Source organism: Conger conger, chromosome 10 (assembly GCF_963514075.1).
Source record: "Conger conger chromosome 10, fConCon1.1, whole genome shotgun sequence".
NCBI classification, from domain to species: Eukaryota; Metazoa; Chordata; class Actinopteri; order Anguilliformes; family Congridae; genus Conger; species Conger conger.
The window spans coordinates 41,780,864-41,802,466 of NC_083769.1; the positions used below are offsets into that span (position 1 = coordinate 41,780,864).

The window sequence follows — 21,603 nt, forward strand, 5'->3', positions numbered from 1 at the left end:
GAGTCGTGTAAATAATATGTTATAAAGCCGAGAGATACGAGGCCCGTGCATCAGGAGGGAGCAACTTGTAGGCGGGCGACTGTGCGACTACTGACAGGGGTGACGGGTCCACACCTCTGGAGCTGCTTCGGTACGATGCAGCCGGGCGCAGGGCTGGCGTGGATCCAGTCTGTGAGAATATCATTCCGCAAGCCCGTTTCATAAGACTTTGTGGGCCGCTTCAGATCGGCACGACGGGCTGGCATTATTTAGGATAAATAGCCGTGTTATGCTCGAGTTACCGGGAAGAGTAATGGAGCGTAACACCCACAGTGCGCGTCGGGGTTGTCAGTCACCCTAAATGAAACTACAGGCTGGGTTATGTAAAAGCTCTCTTACAGCCTAATGTGATCTCGTAATCGCTCTGGAACTACAAAACAAGCGGCGCAATTCTAGCATTTATTCCGATAACGGATTCTTTGCAGCAATTTCAAACATTAGCGCTTATGTAACACAAACACTTACGCTGGGAATTTAAAATGTCCATTCCTCTAGGTTATTTGCTAGACTGTTTTCTTTCGCAGTTTAGTATAGGACCACTCCCATCCATGTTTGTACAAAGCATAGCATAGAAGGAAACGAAAAAATACTGAATTACTAATGACTTGCAATGAACTAATAATGTATGTCTGGTCGTAGCTAAATTAAATGATCTGAAAGCTGTCTGATGCAAACAAGAATTAATCTGGAGGAGACACATGCTGACTGAAGTCATTTAATGTCTGAAATGCCTCTTTTTACAAGAACTATTCCAGTGCTTCCCATCATAAAAAAAATATATATATCACCCAGGCCTTAAGGAAGCTTCCTATTTTATTAGATATACATTTACAAAAGGATGGACAACTTGTTCCATTAATGACCTACATTTCTTACTGCATACCTCAAATTGTATCAATGTTGTGTAGTCTTGATCATACAGTCCATGTACAATACATTCAGCAATTCTTTTTAAAAATGAATAATGTATCAATGTCATATTACATTGGTACCCAAAGAATAAAAACAAATAAAATGTATAAAATATTCTTACATATTCAAACATAACCTAAATCTGACAGGGATCAACATGAACCCTATAACTAGTTTGAAAGAAAAATGTCTTCAGTATCCGACTGCAAGGATGAAAATCTGTGCATGAGATCATCTCTTTCATGGGCTTGGCTTGTGCAGGAAACACAGTGTGACAGGAACACAGGAGATAAGGTTCTGGCACACACAATGCCACCCAGATAAATGCCTATCAGCAGCCATGAGTTAACACACACACTGTAACAACAAATGCTTCAAAATATGTTCAATTGAAGGAAATTAATAATGTATATATATATATAAATAGTATGTCTGGAAATAATAAATGCATGACTTTTAAGACTGTCATCTAGAGCATACAACTCTCTACATGTGATCATGGACTAAATCTACCACTTTGCCATTACTGTCCCCTGCTCGGTTTTGCAACAGGTGGTAGCTGGTTGACCTGTTCAGACAGGTCCCAGCTCGACATGGTATAGCTGGTTGACCATTTCAGACCAGCTACCAGCTTGACATGGTTTGACTAGCTCAACCTATGTTTTGAAACAACTGATAGCTAGTGCTGGTAGCTCAGCTAGACCAGCCTTATAACCAGCTTGACCAAGTTAGTTGACCAGCTCATACCTAGCTAGACCAGCTTATGACCTGCTTGACCATGCTGGTTGACCAGCTCATACCCAGCTAGACCAGCTTTATGATCAGCTCATACCCAGCTAGACCAGCTTTATGACCATCTCAACCATGCTGGTTGACGAGCTCATACCCAGCTAGACCAGCTTTATGACCAGCTTGGCCAATGACATTTTCTAATCGGTCAAGCTGACATAGCTGGATTTTGCAGCAGGGTCTTTTTCTGTATGACCCTGAAATAAAGTTGAAGGATCCAAAACATATGCATGAGCTACTGCCTGCTGAATATTTTATCACAGACCATCAGGAGAGCAGAAATAGGAGACTTAGGGCACCCTGAATTCCTCACGTGTGTACAAATTCTACATTGATTCATTCAAGTTCGTTCTAAAAATAAATATTAGATAACTAAATCAACCTCTGTACGAATCAACATTTAAACAATGTTAATATAACGGCAGACAGTTTCACCCAGTGAATGCCGTTACATTCCGCTGTTAACATCTACTTTTCCCCCGTACACGGAAACAAAAGGCAAAAACTCCGGCAGTCCCCTGCACGGCACTTACAAATCACGGCCACGGCGATAGCTCCTGGCATCTAATGCCAGCGTGTGAAATGAGATGTTCGTTCAGAAGGAGGCCGCAGGGTTGATGCGCTCTGACACCCATGGAGACGGCGGGAGAGCGGGGGCGGAGGCGTGTCTGCCCGCGCTGCCGAGGCGCACGTCTCCCGGGACTCTGCCACTTTCACGCAGGCTGGCCAGCCAGGCGGAAACGCACCGAGACGCCATCTTAACAAGTCACTTTCAACCTCCTGCGAAAGGACATTTCAACCGCGATTGGCTCCCCAATCACCTGCGACTGCATTTGTCGGCGTGAGTGTGTGTGTGTGTGTGTGTGTGCGTGTGTGTCACAAGCTGGGCCCGTGTGTATGCGTGAAGGCTGCCTGAAAATACTGGCTGTGGGCTTATTGTCTGGGCAGGGACTTCCTCTGTGAAAAGCAGAATATTCCAATGGGAAAACGTGGATTCCTTTTTAATTTTCACCTCGACTGACAGGAAATGACAAAGATATTTGAAAGTACTTTCCCTCAATTCAAATTAGAGCAATTCCTATGCTCATAATATCGTGTTGTACATTCAGTGCCTGTTTTCTTTAATGATGCATCATTTGAGATCGGTACACTTTTGCACCTTCAGGCTACTCAACATGGGATACTGTTCCTCCTTTCGTTTTATTTCTTATGAGTGTATACTTACAAAATTATTTCTACGGTTCACATACAAATTTAAAACCGAAGTCTCAGCTCTCAGTTCTTAAATCTGCGCTGTACGTCCCTGTGTATTTCATTGATCACATTCACAGGGCTCCTTCATCAGAGCGATTGCCAGAGAAGGCCGTGTTTGATTCAGATCTGGGGCAGCAGTCGAGAGGGAGCTGAGACAGCAGCCCAAACGGGGAACTGGTGCACATTCACACACACAGTCATATAACAGCAGGGAATACGCAAAAACGAAAACAGGGGGACGCAGGAAAGGACGAGAGAAGAGAAAGACAGCCGAGGAGAGGATAGGAGAGTTTATAAGTTCGTAATACGACCCTGGAGCAGGATGGAGCTCTGTGACTGTCGATGCTTTTGGGTACTCACAGTATGGAGATGAAATCCTGCAGACACTCTGTGACTCCCAGCAGTTTGCAGTAATTTGTGGAGTATGTGACATTGATCAGAGTAACCTTCTTCTTGTATGTCTTGCCAACTTCAAAGTCCTGAAACAACAGAAAATGTTCACCATTTACTGTTAACCATATGCTCTCATACAAGTACATGCATACAGCATTTGTAAATACGAGCATGCCAAATCCTACTAAATTAACATAAACAATGTCCAGGGCCTTTTAAAATGAATTCGTATTTAAATGTTATCTGGCCATTGTTGCAGTTTTCTATGAACATCATAAGGTGGATGCGGTAATCATGACCCAACACGCGCTATGCAGTGAACAGTTCTGTGGTGAGAAGTCAGTGAAAATCTGTCTCGGCATTCAGGTGAAAATCTGACTACATCTGGTTGTGAAAATTCTCTTGCCAACTAGGACAGAGCCAGACTATTTCCTGGGTAAAACCAGAGCAAGGTAAACCTAGTCTGTTTATGTCAAAATGTCTCCAAAACATCTCTTCCAGCCCCCTAGACATCTAGATTCTGGGTTTTTGCTCACTACGTATGATTGACAGCACCTTGAAATGGATGAGTTCTGGCTTGCTGACAAAGGGGCAGCCCCTGAACTCCTTTCCCTGCACCGGCTTCTTCCTGAGCAGGGCTCTCTGCTGATTGGCCAGTGTCAGGGTGAGCCCATCATGCACCGTTGTACAGACTGACACCTCGTCGTCTTGGAGATCCTGGTAAATATAACGGAGAGAGTATTGGGCCAGCTGCCGCACTGCGGATCACTTAAACAAAAATTCCTACTTGGTACATTGTTTTGTGTAAAAAAAGTAAATGCAACATCCAACAATCTGCACAGGTTATGTAATTAAAATGCAAACAACATGCAGCTCTGCCTAAACACAGATCATTTGCACACACTGGTAGAATCTAGAGTGTCGGTTTCTTAAATGGACTTAAATGGAGCAGAAACCCAGATTGTTAATATGCCAGAACCTCAAAATGCTTTGCCTCATCAGTTTTTTCCCCCCCTAAAAACTCAAGATATTTACAGAACTGATTTACAACCACACACATTCAGACTGAAAAATGTCCTAATTCTTAATGCCAAAATATAATAAACAGATGTCATTGTTTTTCACAGTATGCACTAGACTGAGAAGTCTGCATAATACAGGATTATATTTGCAAGGTGGACCTACATTTTATGCACCTAGATACATGCACATACATTCAGTATAACTACACTTGCATATGGGCACAGTATACAGTATGTGCATTTGGATAAAGAAAAACATGAAACAGCAGATCCCAGTTTCAAGCAGAAACAACACAGTAATATTACCTACAAAGATTACCGCTAGATAAAAGATCAAATATACGGGACACTGGATAGAGTAGTGTAGTGCCCCGGATAGCTTTCAATTACTTTATTTGTACCCGTAGGTAAATGTTTGCAGAGAGAGTCACACAATACTTAAAAACACATAAAATACAACAAACGTATAAAGTGCAGGGTGCAAAAAGTGCTCAGGGGTTCCAATCCTCCAGTGGATCGGTAAATATAAATCACAATGAATTGCTAATCAAAGTGATTGAAATTATACAGGGTTTAGAGGTTGTGAAAAAATGTTCCCCTCAGAATAATTATACTGAAGCACAGCGGTGGCGTGCGGCTAAGGCATCACACTTTCGCTCATGGCGGTTGGGCACCAAGGGCCGGGGTTCCTGTTCCAGTCCTGCCAAGGCCATGGCGTGAGGGAGCGCCATAATTGGACAGCTGCTCCAAGGGTGGGGGGGGGGGGGGGGGGACTCGGCAGGGGGGATCGCCACATCCAAAAGCGCCCTGATTGGCTCACGGTCACGGTCACGAATCACGGTCTGTCGCTCAGGACGATGCGGCTCGAAGAAGGCGCGTCGATCTGCTTCCGGCCCCCGACATTGTAATACTACAGCCAGTATTACAATGCTGTATGTATTGCAATCAATAGTTCTACACTGTAAGTATTGTAGGGGCACTCAACTCTTTGCTTCTGTTTTAATGACACTGCCTAATGAAGGGTTCACATAATCCAATTCACTGTAGCTAAATGTCAGAGCATGACTTCCTCAGATAAAGGTTTGAGCCAAGAGTTTTCTGCATGGCTTCTCCCACAAAGAAAGAGCTGAGCTGAATGTCATGTTCCACTCTCAGTTTCACGAACGGCAGCAAAGCAGAAGTAATATCTGTCCTCACAGATCTGAGGATGTGGGGAGAGACAGCCCACTCCTGCGCTGGCTGTGAAAGCCGTGCATTCTGGGGGTTATCCTGACGATGGGCAGGAACCTGGTCCCTGCGGGCGTGGCACTGTGGCCCTCCTGCGTAGCGTGTAAACCAGGAAACACAGAGGCACGTCCTGGGCTGTGTCCCAAACGGCTCAAAGTATGTACTATACTGTATACTGAACATACTGTCAGCTGTTTAGTGTGCATACTGTAGTATGTGATGTGTACAAACCCTGTCGAGCATATGACTACACTGGGTGAGTTGTTAAGTAGACAAAATATTCTAGAAATGTAATGTATTTAAAATCCCTGGATGATATACTTATTTCTGGGGAACATTCTGGAGAACATTTTTTCAGGAAGTGAACCATACTTTTTAGGCGGAAGAGGCAGAGCCATCTTTGGGTCTGATAAATCAAAGGGAAAACAAAGGCGCACGTCTTACGACAGTTCTGCAGGTACCGCTGGAAAATAGTATGGAGGCTATTTCTTGGCTACTTAAAACTGTCATCCGATGTACTCAACTTATATACTCAATAGTAATCTATAATTATGTGTCCTGCCATGATCAACATTGCACAAATAACTGGTGATACAAATATTTCACAAGCCAACTTGTACGGGCCTTGAAAAACATTGCAAAGTTTTACTTAATGAGGGGGTTGTCCTGAAACTGGCACGCACCCATTTTACAGGGTATAAAGGATTGCTGCAAATAATGTTTTTTCAGCACGGTATTGACCCTGTCAGCAGGCATACTCTTTCAGCTGAAATACAGACCCTTAGGATTGCAGCTAGGTCGAACTATTATACTGACTGAGTTGTTTCTTCATTACAGGACAAGGATTTTTTTTCTTCTCAACACAACACAGCTTAAAATCAGCAATCAATGCGGACCGAAGTAACCAAGTTAACTGCAATCAACTGATTTAACTGGCGAATAAATGCGAATACAGAAACAACAAAAAACCGTTATCCAGAATCAGGGTTTTAGACCCCCTGAAAACACAATAAATACTCAGCAATGCAATAAAACACATTCAGATCCCAATTAAAATGTTATGAACAGAATTGAGGATATTTTCACACTGAACAAGTCATAGGACCTCAAACCTGAACAAACATCAGAGCAGTGTTTCACAGGACAACAACCAAAAACACCAGAGGCGTAAGCGATATCACCTGGCGCTGCGCTGTACCTTATACGTTCTGTGTTTGAGGTCCCACAACCCTGTGAATTCAGGCAGTGCAAGGCTATCTTCCTCGCCCCGTTCCTCCTCATCCTCGCTCCTGAGATTCCCGAAGCGGTCCGCGGAGCCCGGATGGAACACGGAGTCATCATCGCTACTTCCACTGCCGTCCTCGGACATGGGGGATGGAGTCCGCCAGTCCTTCAGTCACAGAGTCACAGTCAAAACACCAAGACTTGGAGCAATAGAGTGTGTTAGCAACACAGACACAGAGTCGTGTAGTGAGAAATTATTATTATCTGCCGGGCCCTTGAGCAAGGCCCTTAACCCCACACTGCTCCAAGGGGGATTGTCTTGTCTGCTTAGTCTATTCAACTGTAAGTTGCTTTGGATGAAAGCGTTACATTTGGATTTCATCCGGCAATGGTGCTCTTGATAACATAGCACTAAAAAAAAGCCTGTCTTAAGAACTGAGACTTCAAATCTTATTTTTTTTATGTCAAGTTGCTTGACAAGTGAAAGTTTCTTACCCCATTGGCAAATCTTGAAATGAGCACATGAGAACTGTGATGGACTGTCTCTCCACATTGGCAATATGCTTTGTGTTTTTTAGCAAAAAGTCATAGAAATAAGACTAGAACATAGAAATAGATTTTGGTACTTTCACTCACAGGTCTGAGTTTCGCTGGCTTTGCTGGTGCCTGTTCTGCATCCTGAGACTGTGCTATCTCTGCAGAAGTACTGAGTCCTGGAGACTTTCTAAGGCCTGGTGGAGTAGGTGGAAAAGGTAGTTTGTGTTTCTCCTGTACGGTCTCCTCTCGTGATACCCGAGAGATTATTTCAACTTTTTTCGATTTCTGCTGCTCCACAAACAACCTAAAAAGAAAGAAAAGATAGATAGGTTAACATGAATATATTTCACTCTTACCCTGACCAACTGATTTACTGTAGAACTATGAACTCCTAAACTGTAAAAGCAATAAAATATTCAGCATACAGAATTTTGAACATCAAGTCCTCTAATAAAGCACATCAAATCCTCAGTCTGGTAGGTAAGTGTTCATACAGGAATGTTAAACTTTACAAAAGTTTTTGGAGCCACTTTGTGCTTTGTGTTTTTAATTAAACATAACTACACACAGGAAAGGTTAGTCAGCTTTTCAATTTAAAAAAATCACAGAAATAATTGGATACGTGTAATACACATTTTCAGTCTCCCTATGCCCTGCCCTCATCAACAAAACATTGTCTGATTTCATAGGATAATGAAAAGGGAATTTACTCTTAAATAGGCGTAATAATACATGTAAGTATTATTTTTATTATTATTATACATTTTAAAAAGCAAGTTGACCCACAACTCTCCATTCCTCAACTTGGAAAATGTAATGTCAAGTCACTGTAATGTGTGAAAAACTGCATAAAATCATCCGTCAGCAACTGGCATTCCTCTGAACTCTTGAAGGAGGCGATTCTGCAGGCTAGTTTCTCTGTGGAGGGCGGGGAATGAACGAAAGAGAGAAACAGGGTGCTTCCTGGGACAGACGCTGAAACACACTCTCTGTTCCTGTGCGTGTCCTGCGGTGGTTTGCGCCGCGGCCTGTGTCTGGTGAAGTCCCTGCTCTCCTGCGTCCCTGCCGTCTCCTCCTCCTCCTCCTGCTTCGGCAGGCCGGCCTTGTCTCGCGCTCGCCTCGCTCGCAGCTTCTCCTGGAAGCACAGGGTGCCACTTTGAGAGCCGGGAACGCGTCACTGCCTCCCGCGGCCTCCGAGTGCCAAATTTAAACGTGTAGTAGCATCATGGCGGGTGTTACTAACATCTCTCTGAAGGAACGCTTATCTACGGTACGTGACCTTCTCCGAATGTGGGATTGTGTCCACAGATCTGTGAGATGCAGCGCGTCGTCCACATACTGTTTATGTTTATGAGCGTGAACAGCTCTCGTCTGCCACGGATCAGCCTGTAGCGTAGTGGTTAAGGTAAAGGACTGGGACATGCAAGGTCGGGGGTTCTAATCCCGGTGTAGCCACAATAAGATCCGCACAGCCGTTGGGCCCTTGAGCAAGGCCCTTAACCCTGCATTGCTCCAGGGGAGGATTGCCTCCTGCTTAGTCTAATCAACTGTATGTCGCTCTGGATAAGGGTGTCTGCCAAATGCCATTAATGTAATGTAATGTAATGTAATGAAAAGAACCCACTCCCTAGGTTTCTTGCTGTTAATGAGAGCCATGGTAATTTACATAACATTACATTCTGCTATCATGAGAAATGTAATTGAGAAACATAGGGACTCCTATATTGGGATTGGGAGTATCAGGACCACTGCACAGCCCAAGAGAGACCATTAGCAAGTTATTAATACATAAAACTCATACCCTAGATACCCATGCTAGACATCTTTGGTCTCAGCAATGTCAGTAACTAAGTTTGTAAAAAGAACTGCATGTGGTTTTTTCCATCAATAAAAGTAAAAATGTATTTTTAAAAACACACATTAGCATTCAAATCAACACCTGAGACTTCTCATAGGGATTACCTGATAACGCACTCATATGATAATATGGGGTTAAGACTTCAGATTTGTAACTAATCAAATGAATCAGCCTGCAATTTAAAGTTAATGCAGCTCATATACATCTGTAGGAGGGCTGCAAATAAATGAATTGAGATCAGGCCCCTTTGCATCAAACTGTAAACATACTCTAAAAGTAAACAACCAGCCCTCAGGGTGACATCGTCTGTTGTACTTGGCAGAAGGCTGCACTGTACTTCAGACCAATAGGAAAACAAGCCATTATTAATGAGCCAGTGATACAGTATGAGATTAGGCGCCAACATCGCCACAAGGCTGAGTCTCAGCTTCTCGTGCCATACCTGCGTGGCTGTGATACTGGACTTCAGTGAGAGGACCGCCTGCATCCTTTTCTCCATCCTCTCTTGATTCTGCAGTTCCCTCTCAGCCACTTTCTGGCGGTGTCTGCGGTTCAGATACCAGTAATTAGCCTCAATCACCGGCTAACTCCTCCGGTGACAGAGTCACAGGCAGAACACACACGCATCGCTGACACCTCTTTGGTGTCATGGTTCTAAAAGCCTGGCTAACAGCTCGTTTCAGGGCCGCGGTGTACTGTAGTTCAATGTTTCACGGACCGGACGGGATTATCTAAGTGTGACAACACGAGGTCAGGTCTGTCCTCTTGGGTCTTTTTCTGCAGCTGTGGACATGCTGAGACAGTAATTACAGGCTGGTCAAAGGGTTAGCTTAATCTGGCCTTAAGCCGCTGGAGGCAGAGGTTGAGATGCCGCTCCCCGCCGGCCTTAAATGATGAAACGACCCGTTTAGCGCTCGGGGTCACGGCCGCGTCTTGAATGGCAGCGTTTGGACTTAGCGTGTCTGAGCCTCGGCGTGACACGGTAAAAACCCGCATGATCCTATTTCAATGATCCACTCCAGCGCAACACGCGATCGACTTACAGGGCCAGAGACATCACACTGAAAACGGGACACTCGCAGGGCCCAGATTGATTTACTCCGCCGTAAAATAAAATCGTTTTTCGAACAAATGTTGAAAGGACTAGCTTACATCTAGAATTTTTTTTTTAAACCCAGGCAAGAAACAAAGTATTATTTTGATGTTGTGGAAGAATATGTTTATTATTTTTTAGATGTTTTACAGACATTTCTGATTACCTGTCAGCTCATAATGGTGTGCAATGGGGCATGATGGAGTTTGTGGTCTAAAGCAAGCAAATGCACTTCTAGTAACTCTGGACTAGCTTATGCATTGATGTTATGCCTGCACAGTTTGTAGTACACTCAGTGAGCACTTTATTAGGTATTTATTACACTTATTTTAGACATAATTTTTCTGCTGCTGTAGCCTATCCACTTAGAGGTGGTGATGCGTGGCGTGTACTGAATCGATGTGTTACCTGCTCATGGTCTCCTTGAAGTACACGGAGGCTTTCTGATGGCTGGCCTGAGCATTCTCTGCAGCCCTGCGACGGCGCTCCTCCTCTGCCTGCTCCAGCTTCCTCTGCTTCCTACCGCCAAAAACGCCAAACATTTATGTTTATTTAGCAGCAGCCAGCAGCGATACATTGTAAAATTAACTTATATGAGTCAACAATTGCCAGAGTTTACTCATATAAACCTTCTTAAGAGTTGAAAAAACACCAAACATTTTACTATAAACTGTATGCCAGCGTTCGGGAAGATTTGATTTAGCTACTGAACGAAATGCATACAGCTGATTCATTCAGTTTTGTCAGACATAGCTCTGTGCGGAATATTAATTCAGTTCTTGTACTGTACGTCAAATTGATAACGGGTGGCAGTGACGAGTTTTGAAAAGCGGTGACATTTTTTTACAGAAATTCGGTGTACCTGTTTTTAACACCGACGCGACAGCGCGTGAGAGATGTGAAACGGCTGCTTACCGTCTCTCCTGCTGCCTCCTGAGGCGAAGTCTCCGGGCGACCGCGTCCTCCTGCTCCAGCCTGTAGGCCGCTCTCCGGGCGCGGTCCGCCTCCAGGACCTGCTCCTCCTGCTGCACCTCCCGCCGGAGCGCAGAGAAGCGCCCCCGCTCCACCTCCACCTGACACAGCTCCAGCCTGCGAGGACCGGGCGTCACCCACGCCCCACACATCAGCCACTCACAGCGACACAGTCAACCTGCGTGTAGTCTGACCCGCCTGCACTAAACCCCTAAAACAAAGCACCTCAATTCAATTTCAATTTTTCACATCTATTTTGCATGAAGAAACGACCTATCGCTCATCACAAACTTTGTCATCAAATTTCAAGTTGAAAAAAGAAAATTTAGGGGGTTTTCTCTGCTGTTAAACATAGGGTCATTTTTTTTTTACCCTTAAGACAACACAAGGGTTAACACATTTCCTTTGGGAATAGATGGTTAACACGTTCAGTCCCCAGCGTGCCATATGGCACTCGAGCCTAGCTACCGTAAAATTCCAAGAGTGCCATATGGCAGTCTCGACCTTATGCCTTTTCAACCAATCAAAATGACTGCTACACTATCGTTTGAGCCCCTAGTAAAACCATGCGTTTGGACTGTATATCTCAGTCTGAATGCGAACACAATGAAAGCACACTCTCGTGGTGCATTATGGGATGTTACTGGCATGAGTCACCGGTGAGGACGTTTCAGAGCTTCAGGTCCTGAAGGCTACAGTATTTGAAAGGTTCCTGCTGGTGGTGGTGTATGACTGTACCTGCACATACTGAGGTCACTGACGGAGAGACTGACATTCTCAGTACTGAACACATTATATGCACACTGATGTGAATTATTAATTGAGTCTACGGTTACTGTATTCAGAGGATTGTAGAAAATTCTCTGAGTCTTCGACAGGTTTAAATCATCCATATGTTACATATGTAGATTAATAATTCATTTTGTGATCTTTGAGACCTCGCTGTCCTGAAATTTGCATCAACAAACAAAAACACAACTTAAACAGCTCTGCTGAATGAATCAGCTTCATTAGGCTGGTAGCCAGTAATGTATGCGTATGTGTGTATACTTGTGTGTGTGTGTGTGTGTGCGCGTGTGTGTGTGAGAGAATGTGTGTGTATGTGTGTGTGTATGTATGTGTGTATATGTGAGTGTGTATATGAGTGTGTGCGTGTGTGTGTATGTGCGTGTGTGTACGTCTGTGTGTGTGTGTGTGCGCGCGCGTGTATGTGTATGTATGTGTGTGTGTATGTGTGACTGTGTGTATGTGTGTGTGTATGTATGTGTGTGTATGTGTGAGTGTGTGTATGTGTGTGTGTGTATGTGTGTGCGTGTGTGTGTATGTGTGTGTATGTGTGAGTGTGTGTATGTGAGTGTGTGTGCGTGTGTATGTATGTGTGTGTGTATGTGTGAGTGTGTGTATGTGTGTGCGTGTGTGTGTGCGTGCGTGTATGTGTGTATGCGTGTGTGTGTATGTGCGTGTGTGTGTGAGTGTGTGTGTGTATATGTGTGTGTGTGAGTGTGTGTATATGTGAGTGTGTGTGTGTATATGTGTGAGTGTGTGTGTGTGTGTGTGTGTGTGAGTGTGTGTATGTACGTGTGTGTGGGTGTGAGTGTGTGAGTGTGTGTGTGTGTATGCACATTTGTGTGTGTGTACGTGTGTGTGCGTGTCTCACTCGTGCGCTCTCAGCTCCTGGCCGATGTGGGTCTCCAGCTCCTCCTCTGCGTGCAGCTCAGAGCAGAGGCGTTTGTGCAGGGCCCGTAGGCGGAACACCGCCGCGCTGCGGGAGAGGACGGAAAGCCCATCAACATCTCCACCTGGAGAGAGCCGGCAGCACCGGAGCGCCGCGAGAGGGAAAGTAAACACGCCAGGTGTGTGGCGGCTGAGGCTTCAAAGACCGCCGTCCATCTGCCTGGGTGACCGCATCCACTTAATTCAGCTGATATATCATCATGATTGGCTTGATCACCATTATGACCATTTGCCAAGTGCCGCTCATAATGACTAAAACAAATTATTATCATTTTAGTCCTGTTTCTTTTACTGGATAATCAAGCTCTTCAGTAGTTCACTTCCTCCGAAACAATGGCATGTTACTGGCCTCAGAAGGTCAGAAGGTATCAACCATTTAAGGCGTAAGGTCATTTTGAACATGCTGATGTAACAACCACTGCTGGTAATTGAAAGCAATGTACAAAGTTCTAGAACACTTACTTAGAACATTCCAAAACTCTGCTCTACAAAGGGTTAAAAAACTTTGGAGCTAACACTCTTGAAATATTTTGGATATTCTGTTTCATAGCAAAACACGTTTATGGAATACCTGCTGGTGATGTACACTCAGTGTGCACTTGTTTTTCACACCATTCTCGTACCAACTCTAGAGACCGTTGTGCATGAAAATCCCAGATCAGGAGTTTCTGAGATATTCAAACCACCCTGTCTGGCACCAACAATCATTGGTCAAAGTCACTTAGATCACATTTATTCCCCATTCTGACACTTGGTCTGAAAAACAGCTGAACCTTATATGCTTATGGGGCGACATTGGCTCAGGAGATAAGGACAGTCGCAGTTGGGGCGTTGCCAGTTCAATCCCACGCTGGGTGTGTCGAAGTGTCCCTGAGCAAGACACCTATAATCCCCAAATGCTCCTGACGAGCTGGTTGGTGCCTTGCATGGCAGCCAATCGCCGTTGGTCTGTGAGTGTGTGTGAATGGGTGAATGAGAAGCATCAATTGTACAGCGCTTTGGATAAAGGCATTATATAAATGCAGACCATTTACCATTTTTGTTGCTGTCACATGATTGGCTGATTAAATATTAGCATTAACAAGCTGGTGTACAGGTGTACCTAACAAAGTGCTCAGTGAGTGTACAGTATACTCTAGACCAGTGCTTGCCAAACTGTCCAGGACTGAGGAGCCTCACATATGCAGGGTTTCATTATAGCCAATCTCTAGATCAATACAATCTTTTAGATCATTTTCCTTAAAATTGATCTCTATTGCACACAGGTCTGGCTTGTGGAATGTTGTGATCTCACTTATTTTTCCTGTCAGTACAGAATTTAAGCAATTAAAAAATGTAACCTAATTCTAAAGGAGTCACTTGCCACATTACAGAAAATAAAAAAAGCAGTTGATGTGACTGATGAAAAGCCTTGTGACATTAATTCCTCTTGGCATAGCCGCTTCAGACCTAATGTGGCATAAGAGAGCAAATACTTCAATAGACATTAAAGTGTCTTTTAATGAACAAGTAACAGCTCATTACAGTTCAGGAGTCGCGGCTATGGTTCGGAAAGAACTCCAGCCTACATCCCAAGGCCTGAGTCTGGGGACGACTGATCTAGGCCCTGTCCCATTCTGGCCCTGTGCCCCCTCTCTCCGTCAGAAGAGCCACTGCGCTTGATCTTACACTCGGCTGCCCTCAGAGACAGATAATGGAGAGCGGAGGGAGGAATGTCAAGCATTAAATATTGGGACACACTTCAGCCCTGTCAATCAGCACCATTAACTCTGCAGCAAAGCAACACTCTGGGAAAAAAGGGGCATAAAAATGCTTGTCACTTGTACCATAGAGGTATATACAATTGTACCCATAGCTAGCAATACATAATTAATTTACACTTTTTCTGGGCTGTAATACTGTAGGTACCCAAATTGAACATTATTATACTTTCAGGGAATAAAAAGTTTGTTCTTTAAAGAACAAAAATCCGCTGTGCCTTTATTTCTGAGAGTGATAATTCACTATTATACTGTTATAAGCTGGAAATCTTATATATTCTCCAGAAAGTCCAATGGGTCATTTGCAGTCTTATTTGTTCAACTGAACCTGTTTTAAACCGATGGTGCAGCCTATAGCCTAGTGGCTAAGGTACATGGGTACGGGGGGCGACAGGGCTCAGGCAGTAAGAGCAGTCGTTTGGCAGTCGGAGGGTTGCCGGTTTGATCCCCCGCCAGGGTTGTGTCGAAGTGTCCCTGAGCAAGACACCTAACCCCCAAATGCTCCTGACGATTTACATGACTGGGACCTGGAAGGTTGGGACCCGGAAGCCCCAGTGTAGCCACGATAAGATCAGCACAGCTGTTGGGCCCTTGAGCAAGGCCCTTAACCTCACAAATCCTCCAGGGGGGATTGTTCCCTGCTTAGTTGAATCAACTGTAAGTCGCTAAGGATAAAACTGTCAGATAAATAACTGTAATGTTAAACCGGTCGACCTACGTGTTGTCGGCCTCTTTCTGCTGCTCGATGTCTCTCTCCACCTGGTCTCTCTGCTTCTCCATCTCAGCAATGCTTTCCCGACACGCCTTCAGCTCCTCCCTGCAGAACACAGACCAGAGGACCGCCATGCAGCCATCACCATTACCGTCAGAGAACAAGCAACATTCACACAGCAATTTCTGTATCGACTCCGTATCATTATTTTCACTCATTTTGAGCCCACCGCTTCTATGTAAAATAGGTTATGATCATCCATTTGCACAGATGATCCCCTCCAGATAAAGAGCAATGGAATCGCTACATTCTTCACTCCAATCATTACATTTAAAATGGAAACGCTCGCATTGCCGCAGATGACACAGAAGCCCGGCGTTTCAAGTGGAACCGAGGCAATTGTTTGGAAGAAAGAAAGAAAGAAATAAATAAGAGATAAGCGTTGTGCAGTTTTCCGCCCCTCCCTCGAGTGCGCAGTGAAACGCACCCCATCGCTCTGCCTGGGAACAGCTGAGGGCGTGATGGAGTGGAGAACACAGCGGCTCCTCACACACAGACTCCCCGTTCCCCGTGATAGATCAAACTCCTGCCAGCCTAATGCGCGTTCTCCCCGCCACCTAATGAACTGCAACACGGCAATCTGCTGCACGGCAGCTTAAAAAGAGCCACGGCTAAGGGAAATATCCTTTTTTTGTTTTTTGTTTTACAGTATTTGAGGCAAACGCCTCTTTCTTTGTAATGTTCTGATCGGGATGTGATTCTGCTACTCAATCGTGCAGAAGACAATTTGGGCCATGACCAGAAAAGACAGCGCATGGACAGATTGGCCATGATAGGGTATCATTACTGGCTCTCCTTTTTTCTGTTTTTTTTTTGCTGAAATTCATTGTGTCATTTGTTGGCACTGTATTACAACTCAATAGCTGCCGGTGGAGGCTTGTGGCGCAGAGGGATAAAAAAAGCTGAAACTGAAAACGGTTGTCTCGTTTGACCCGTTTTTTTGACGGTGAAAGGGGTTTAAAATAGACGGACCTGCTGATGAGGAAATGTTCCTTCTGGTCTTGGGGGGGGGTTACATTTACAGAGAAGGGGCCAATTACTGACAGGGCCAGACCTGGCTTTGAGGACATCCTGCTCCTTCTGCTGGTAGAACGAGTCCAGCTGGTCCAGGTTTCTTCTCAGCTTGAATATCCGCGCTCGCTCAGCGTAGCTCTTCTTGCTGCTGTCTACGACCAGATCAGCCTCCATCTCCTCGCTTTCCAGATACAAACCATACAGAGAGAGCACACCATAAAGCAGGAATGGCTTTTGTCTGCATGCCGTGACACAAGAAATTTGCTATTCAAGAACAGTCTTATTGTCTCGCTAAAAAAAACGACTCGACAATCAATGCTCCACCACTGTGGTTTTGAGTGCTTGGTGATTCATTGGATTGGTGATAAAAACCTGAATGTTTTATGATGGATGATACTGTATATTACTGTATATGTACAGAATAAAACACTGAAAGGCAGTGTGCTGGATCAATTTGGAAAATTAGCTAAATCTGAGCAAATTTGGTAAATTGGCTTAAGTTTGTACATACATTTCTCTTTTTGATGTAACAACTGAGATACAATTGCAAACAGCATACTAATTGATATCTGAAATACTGTATGAGGAGAATTAAGTAGTTATCTTATTGTTTAATCATGTACCTCCTCAAGATTCATTCATTTCCCCACCTTTGGATGAAAACACAATGCAATTTACAATAAATCTCCTTAATGATCTTAATCATCAGAATATATTTTTAAACATTTAACATTAGTTTATGGCAGATGATGAACACAGCTAATGAACCCCAAATGAACCTCTAATTAACAGTTACAGTAAATATTTTACTGTGCATTATATCAGGAAGAAATTCGGCCATTTCTAGTGGAAATACTAACCAACTTGTGGAAGAATCAAATTCGGTGAACTCATCTTCAGAATTTGAATTTGAGAACGATGTATTTCCATCTCTGAAGCCCTCTTCTCCAGGCTCATCATCTTGAATAAAAATAAAATTAAAACCAGAAGAACACTTTTCAGTTTTGACTCCCAACATGATTTTTCAATCCATGTCTTCGTGAAACAGTAAAAATCAAGATTTCACAGCAATATTTTTCTAAAACAAAAAAAATAACATAAATAAAAAGAGAATTTAGACCATTTAAGAAAAAGTACAGTACAGTACAAAAGTATTTGCTGTATCTTTGACTATCTATTTGTAGTATTCTGGACAGGCTAGTGCATGACAGAATGTAACTTTCCATTTTGTTTCTGTCTTACTACTTCCGTCTGCCAAAAGCCATTCGGTAACTTTTACCAGAAGGTGTCTGGAATTACTCAATTAAAATACTTTTTTTTTTCGGTCACACTGTTTGTTGTACTTTCTTACTTGAAGCCCATATTGCACTATTGAAATCTGAAGTGATGCACTGATTATATTTATAACAATACAGAGTGCAATCAGAATCAGAATTAGTCTTTCTTTGAGGAACACACATTTATTTACACAATTTTATTATCCCTTTATTCTTATAGAGGCTAACTTTTGTGGCTCGCTACTTGTAGTACAGTAACGTTATTTAGCTTTAAATGTGATGTCACAAAATTTCCCCTGACAACTTGAATGGCATCCTTGGCAACTTGCAGTATGTGTCTGTACACAATGCTTTATTCTCAGATGGTCCATATAGACTTTACAAACACAGCACGCGTGTCAACTTTTAGGAAGGAAAATTATAGCTATACCAACGGTTTCCTCGTCTGTCCAGGTATTCAGGGGAGCATTTTCAGCAGCTAAGGCTGACACTTCTTCGGGACTCTCCGAAATGTTCATTTCGAGCTGCGGCATTCGAGAGGAACAGACAGTTTCAAAGTAGTATATATATAACTCAACTAGCTAGCTAGAGGCCCAACTTTAGGCTAGTTCGTTTATCTATTGAACTCATGCATAAACGGATAGCAAGTATGTAAGTTACCTGACAACTATGCAAGGATCAACTTGCACTAGTTACATTAACAAAATAGCTCACGTCAACGTTACGTTATCATTACGGAGATCTTCCCCACTGAAACAGAAGCGAAAATGTATCTCTAACGTAAGCTAGTCTATGCTCAATATATTTAACGTCGTTATCATTATTTAGCCAGCTAGCTACGGGAGTGTAGTTTCTTATGTCAGGTAGCCCAAAAATTTGGCAACTCAGAGGCCTCGCGAATAAAAAACAAAACAATATATGTCGCTGTATGTTCTAAAAAAAGCTCTGAAAAGAAATAAGCACGCTAATGTACGTTGTTATCTACCTCTGACAAAGCAACTTGAAGCAGCTGTTCACATTCACTCTCCTCGTCTCAGTTCGAAACTTCAGCTTCAGCGTCCAATGTGTCTCCAGTGTTTCCACGGCAACCGGGCACCTGCATGGAAAGAAAAAGGGAGGAGTTCCTTTTAACCCCTTAGCTAAATAAGAAGATACATTTGATTTAGGCCTATTCTAAGTTAGCTGTGTGCATAATTATAATAAATACAAAATAAGACGGTTCATATACTTATTTCAACTTGTAGAGCATAACGTCAATTTCATCCTGGATAAAGTCCTGGATCACAGCTCAGCTGCTTTCACACCCACCTGATGTACTTCAATCCACAACTGAACAAGTCAACATGACTGCATCCTACCAATTTGTGAGGAGAGTTGCCAACAGACCTTTAGAAAAACTTGATATGGGAATTGGGACAAGCTACATTGGCAATAATGGGAAATAAGGATAATTACCCAAACCAGAATAAATAATAATTATATAATAAATAAAACAATGATGGCCTGGATAAAAAGTCAATTTTCTGTAGTTACGAATTTTGAAATGGAGTGTACCTTCAAACTGAATGAAGTAGGTAGATGCATGTCTTAAACACATTTTTGCTGTTCCATGTAAAGCTTTGAAAGTATGGAGCAGGACCTTAAAAGCAGCCCTACATTCAGTGGGTAGCTATTGAAATGATTCTAGCACTGTATTCTTGACAGTTGACAGTTCTTATATTTAAAGTGTATCACACCCAGACAGATGTAAAATATAATAAAAATGTAATGTGCAGTGTGTATATAACCCAGCGTAAAATTTTGCTTTCATCATGGAATACCTTTTCTGTCTAATGTATTACCAACCTGGTCTCACAACTCTTATCTGGGGAAACTTGTGAAGTTGCGTGACGCAAGCAGTACTGGAAATAAATCTCCTGAAATTTCATCGCAATCATACGAATGGGTTTTCCAGGTTGGTATTACTGTCAATGATAACGTGAGACACTGGGGCTTTCACATTGAGTTTGAGTTGAGCTTTGGGTCATATATGTATCATCAGATCAGCAACGATTATTTTAAGCCTCCTGCCGTGTCCATATGCAAAACCAATTTCATTTCAATCACACTGCATTATAAAACACTGCATAATAGTTATTGAAGACACTAATACCTCTGGTGATATGAAAAATATGAAAAAGACTAGGTAATCTAAGGCAGAGTTTGGAGTGGAAATAACCACTAGCTGTACGTATCCTTTGGGAACCAATCCACCTTTAAAACAAACATACAGTACATTGACAGAAAAGGTGAATGTCTTAAATGTGTCGAAGATTATGAGCTTTGGTTTTTAAGATAATGTGTGAAATGTCCAAAATGCCAGAGAAACTTATGAAATATGGACTTTGAAAATGAGTTCTATATTTAAAACTACACAAACTGTTAGCAAAAGTCCTGCCATGTCTTTTTAATTTATTTTTAATTTATTATTAGATTTTTCTTCATGAGTAGTAAAGAAGGCTTTTTTAACAGAAGTTATTTTTAGACCATTTATGCACATACTTTACTTTCCAAGTACTATAAAAGCTGCATTCAAAATACCAGGTCGATAAGAATGATGTAAAATATAACGATAATTGTAATGACATGCAGCAATAATGTGTACAATAATACAAACGTTGATATTAAAGGAAGATCTAAGGCCCATGGGCCAGTGTGGAAACATTTAATCTCATCATAGTGATTTCTGCTGCAGTGGCAGTTTTAATCACACTGTTTCTGAGTCAATTGAGACTCACCATCAGGGATGAAAGCAGTGGATTCTTCCTTTGTTTAATGGTTCTTAAAATGATTTAATATCTCTGAGCCAAAATGAACATGGTCATTCACAGAGAATTATAATCTGTATTATAGAGTCATGGTATAAGATTGTGAGTCCAGTTGGGGGCATTTTGTATGTTGGCAAAGGCGACCATGAGAAGAACAGAAACTTTTGAAAGTGCCTTTGAGTAGAATACGCATAACTCCGAGATGTGGATAATGGCTCATTTGTCACCAATTGCTGCAGTAACAGACTCTTAAAATTTTAATGAAAGGGGTAAAAGAGGGGTTTAAAATGAGACAGATTCAGGACTGCGCAAGTCGATCTGAGCCAAATCAATCCCAGCCTTGTTTGAAATGAGACCGCAGTAAAAAGAATGAATTAATATGAGCATTTAACGCATCAATAAACCTACAACGAGTAATCAATGCAAGAGAGGGCTGTAGGTCTGGAAGTAAGTTATGTCTGGTAAATGAGGCTTACATTTTACCAATCTCCTTCTGTCACAGTACACACACATCCCTGCACCCAGGGGCCAGTTTAATCACAACCTAATGGGCTTCAGATGAAATCTTCAACTACCAATGCAGCATGAGCATGGTTCTACTTGTGATAATATCTCACAACCAATCATTTCAGAAGTGATACACTCTTGTGAGTGAAAGTTGTGTGGGCCACACTTAAGAGTCAAGACCATACACTGCTTTGCTCACTGTACTGTACAGTTAAATGCTTGCTCCTTGAAGCATTCAAGACCAACCAGAAGAGCTATATTGTTCCCCTAAACTCTCCAGGTTGTACTTTTTCCTGCACATTAGCACTTGTGCTGTACATGCTAAGTGAGGAGAAATTGTAGAAAAGACATTGGGAAGCCGATTAAAATTATCTGCAATGATGCCATGGTGTAGACTGCTATATTAAATATA

At 42.8% G+C, this 21,603-nt stretch overlaps 1 protein-coding gene across 1 annotated transcript in view; it reads right to left on the reverse strand.

Moving 5' to 3' along the window:
* cfap74 (cilia and flagella associated protein 74) overlaps positions 1-18,385 on the reverse strand; it is a 60,121-nt gene extending 41,736 nt beyond the window's left edge. Inside the window, exons 1-13 of the mRNA XM_061259115.1 lie at positions 18,308-18,385; positions 17,461-17,560; positions 16,641-16,781; positions 15,533-15,631; positions 12,978-13,082; positions 11,264-11,437; positions 10,757-10,867; positions 9,698-9,800; positions 8,384-8,532; positions 7,497-7,701; positions 6,835-7,026; positions 3,943-4,104; positions 3,355-3,473 (exon numbers count right to left, since the gene is read on the reverse strand). Of these exons, the coding sequence (XP_061115099.1) occupies positions 3,355-3,473; positions 3,943-4,104; positions 6,835-7,026; positions 7,497-7,701; positions 8,384-8,532; positions 9,698-9,800; positions 10,757-10,867; positions 11,264-11,437; positions 12,978-13,082; positions 15,533-15,631; positions 16,641-16,774 (1,553 nt within the window). The 5' untranslated portion in view covers positions 16,775-16,781; positions 17,461-17,560; positions 18,308-18,385. The remainder of the gene's footprint in view (positions 1-3,354; positions 3,474-3,942; positions 4,105-6,834; positions 7,027-7,496; positions 7,702-8,383; positions 8,533-9,697; positions 9,801-10,756; positions 10,868-11,263; positions 11,438-12,977; positions 13,083-15,532; positions 15,632-16,640; positions 16,782-17,460; positions 17,561-18,307) is intronic.
* Positions 18,386-21,603: the final 3,218 nt, after the last annotated feature.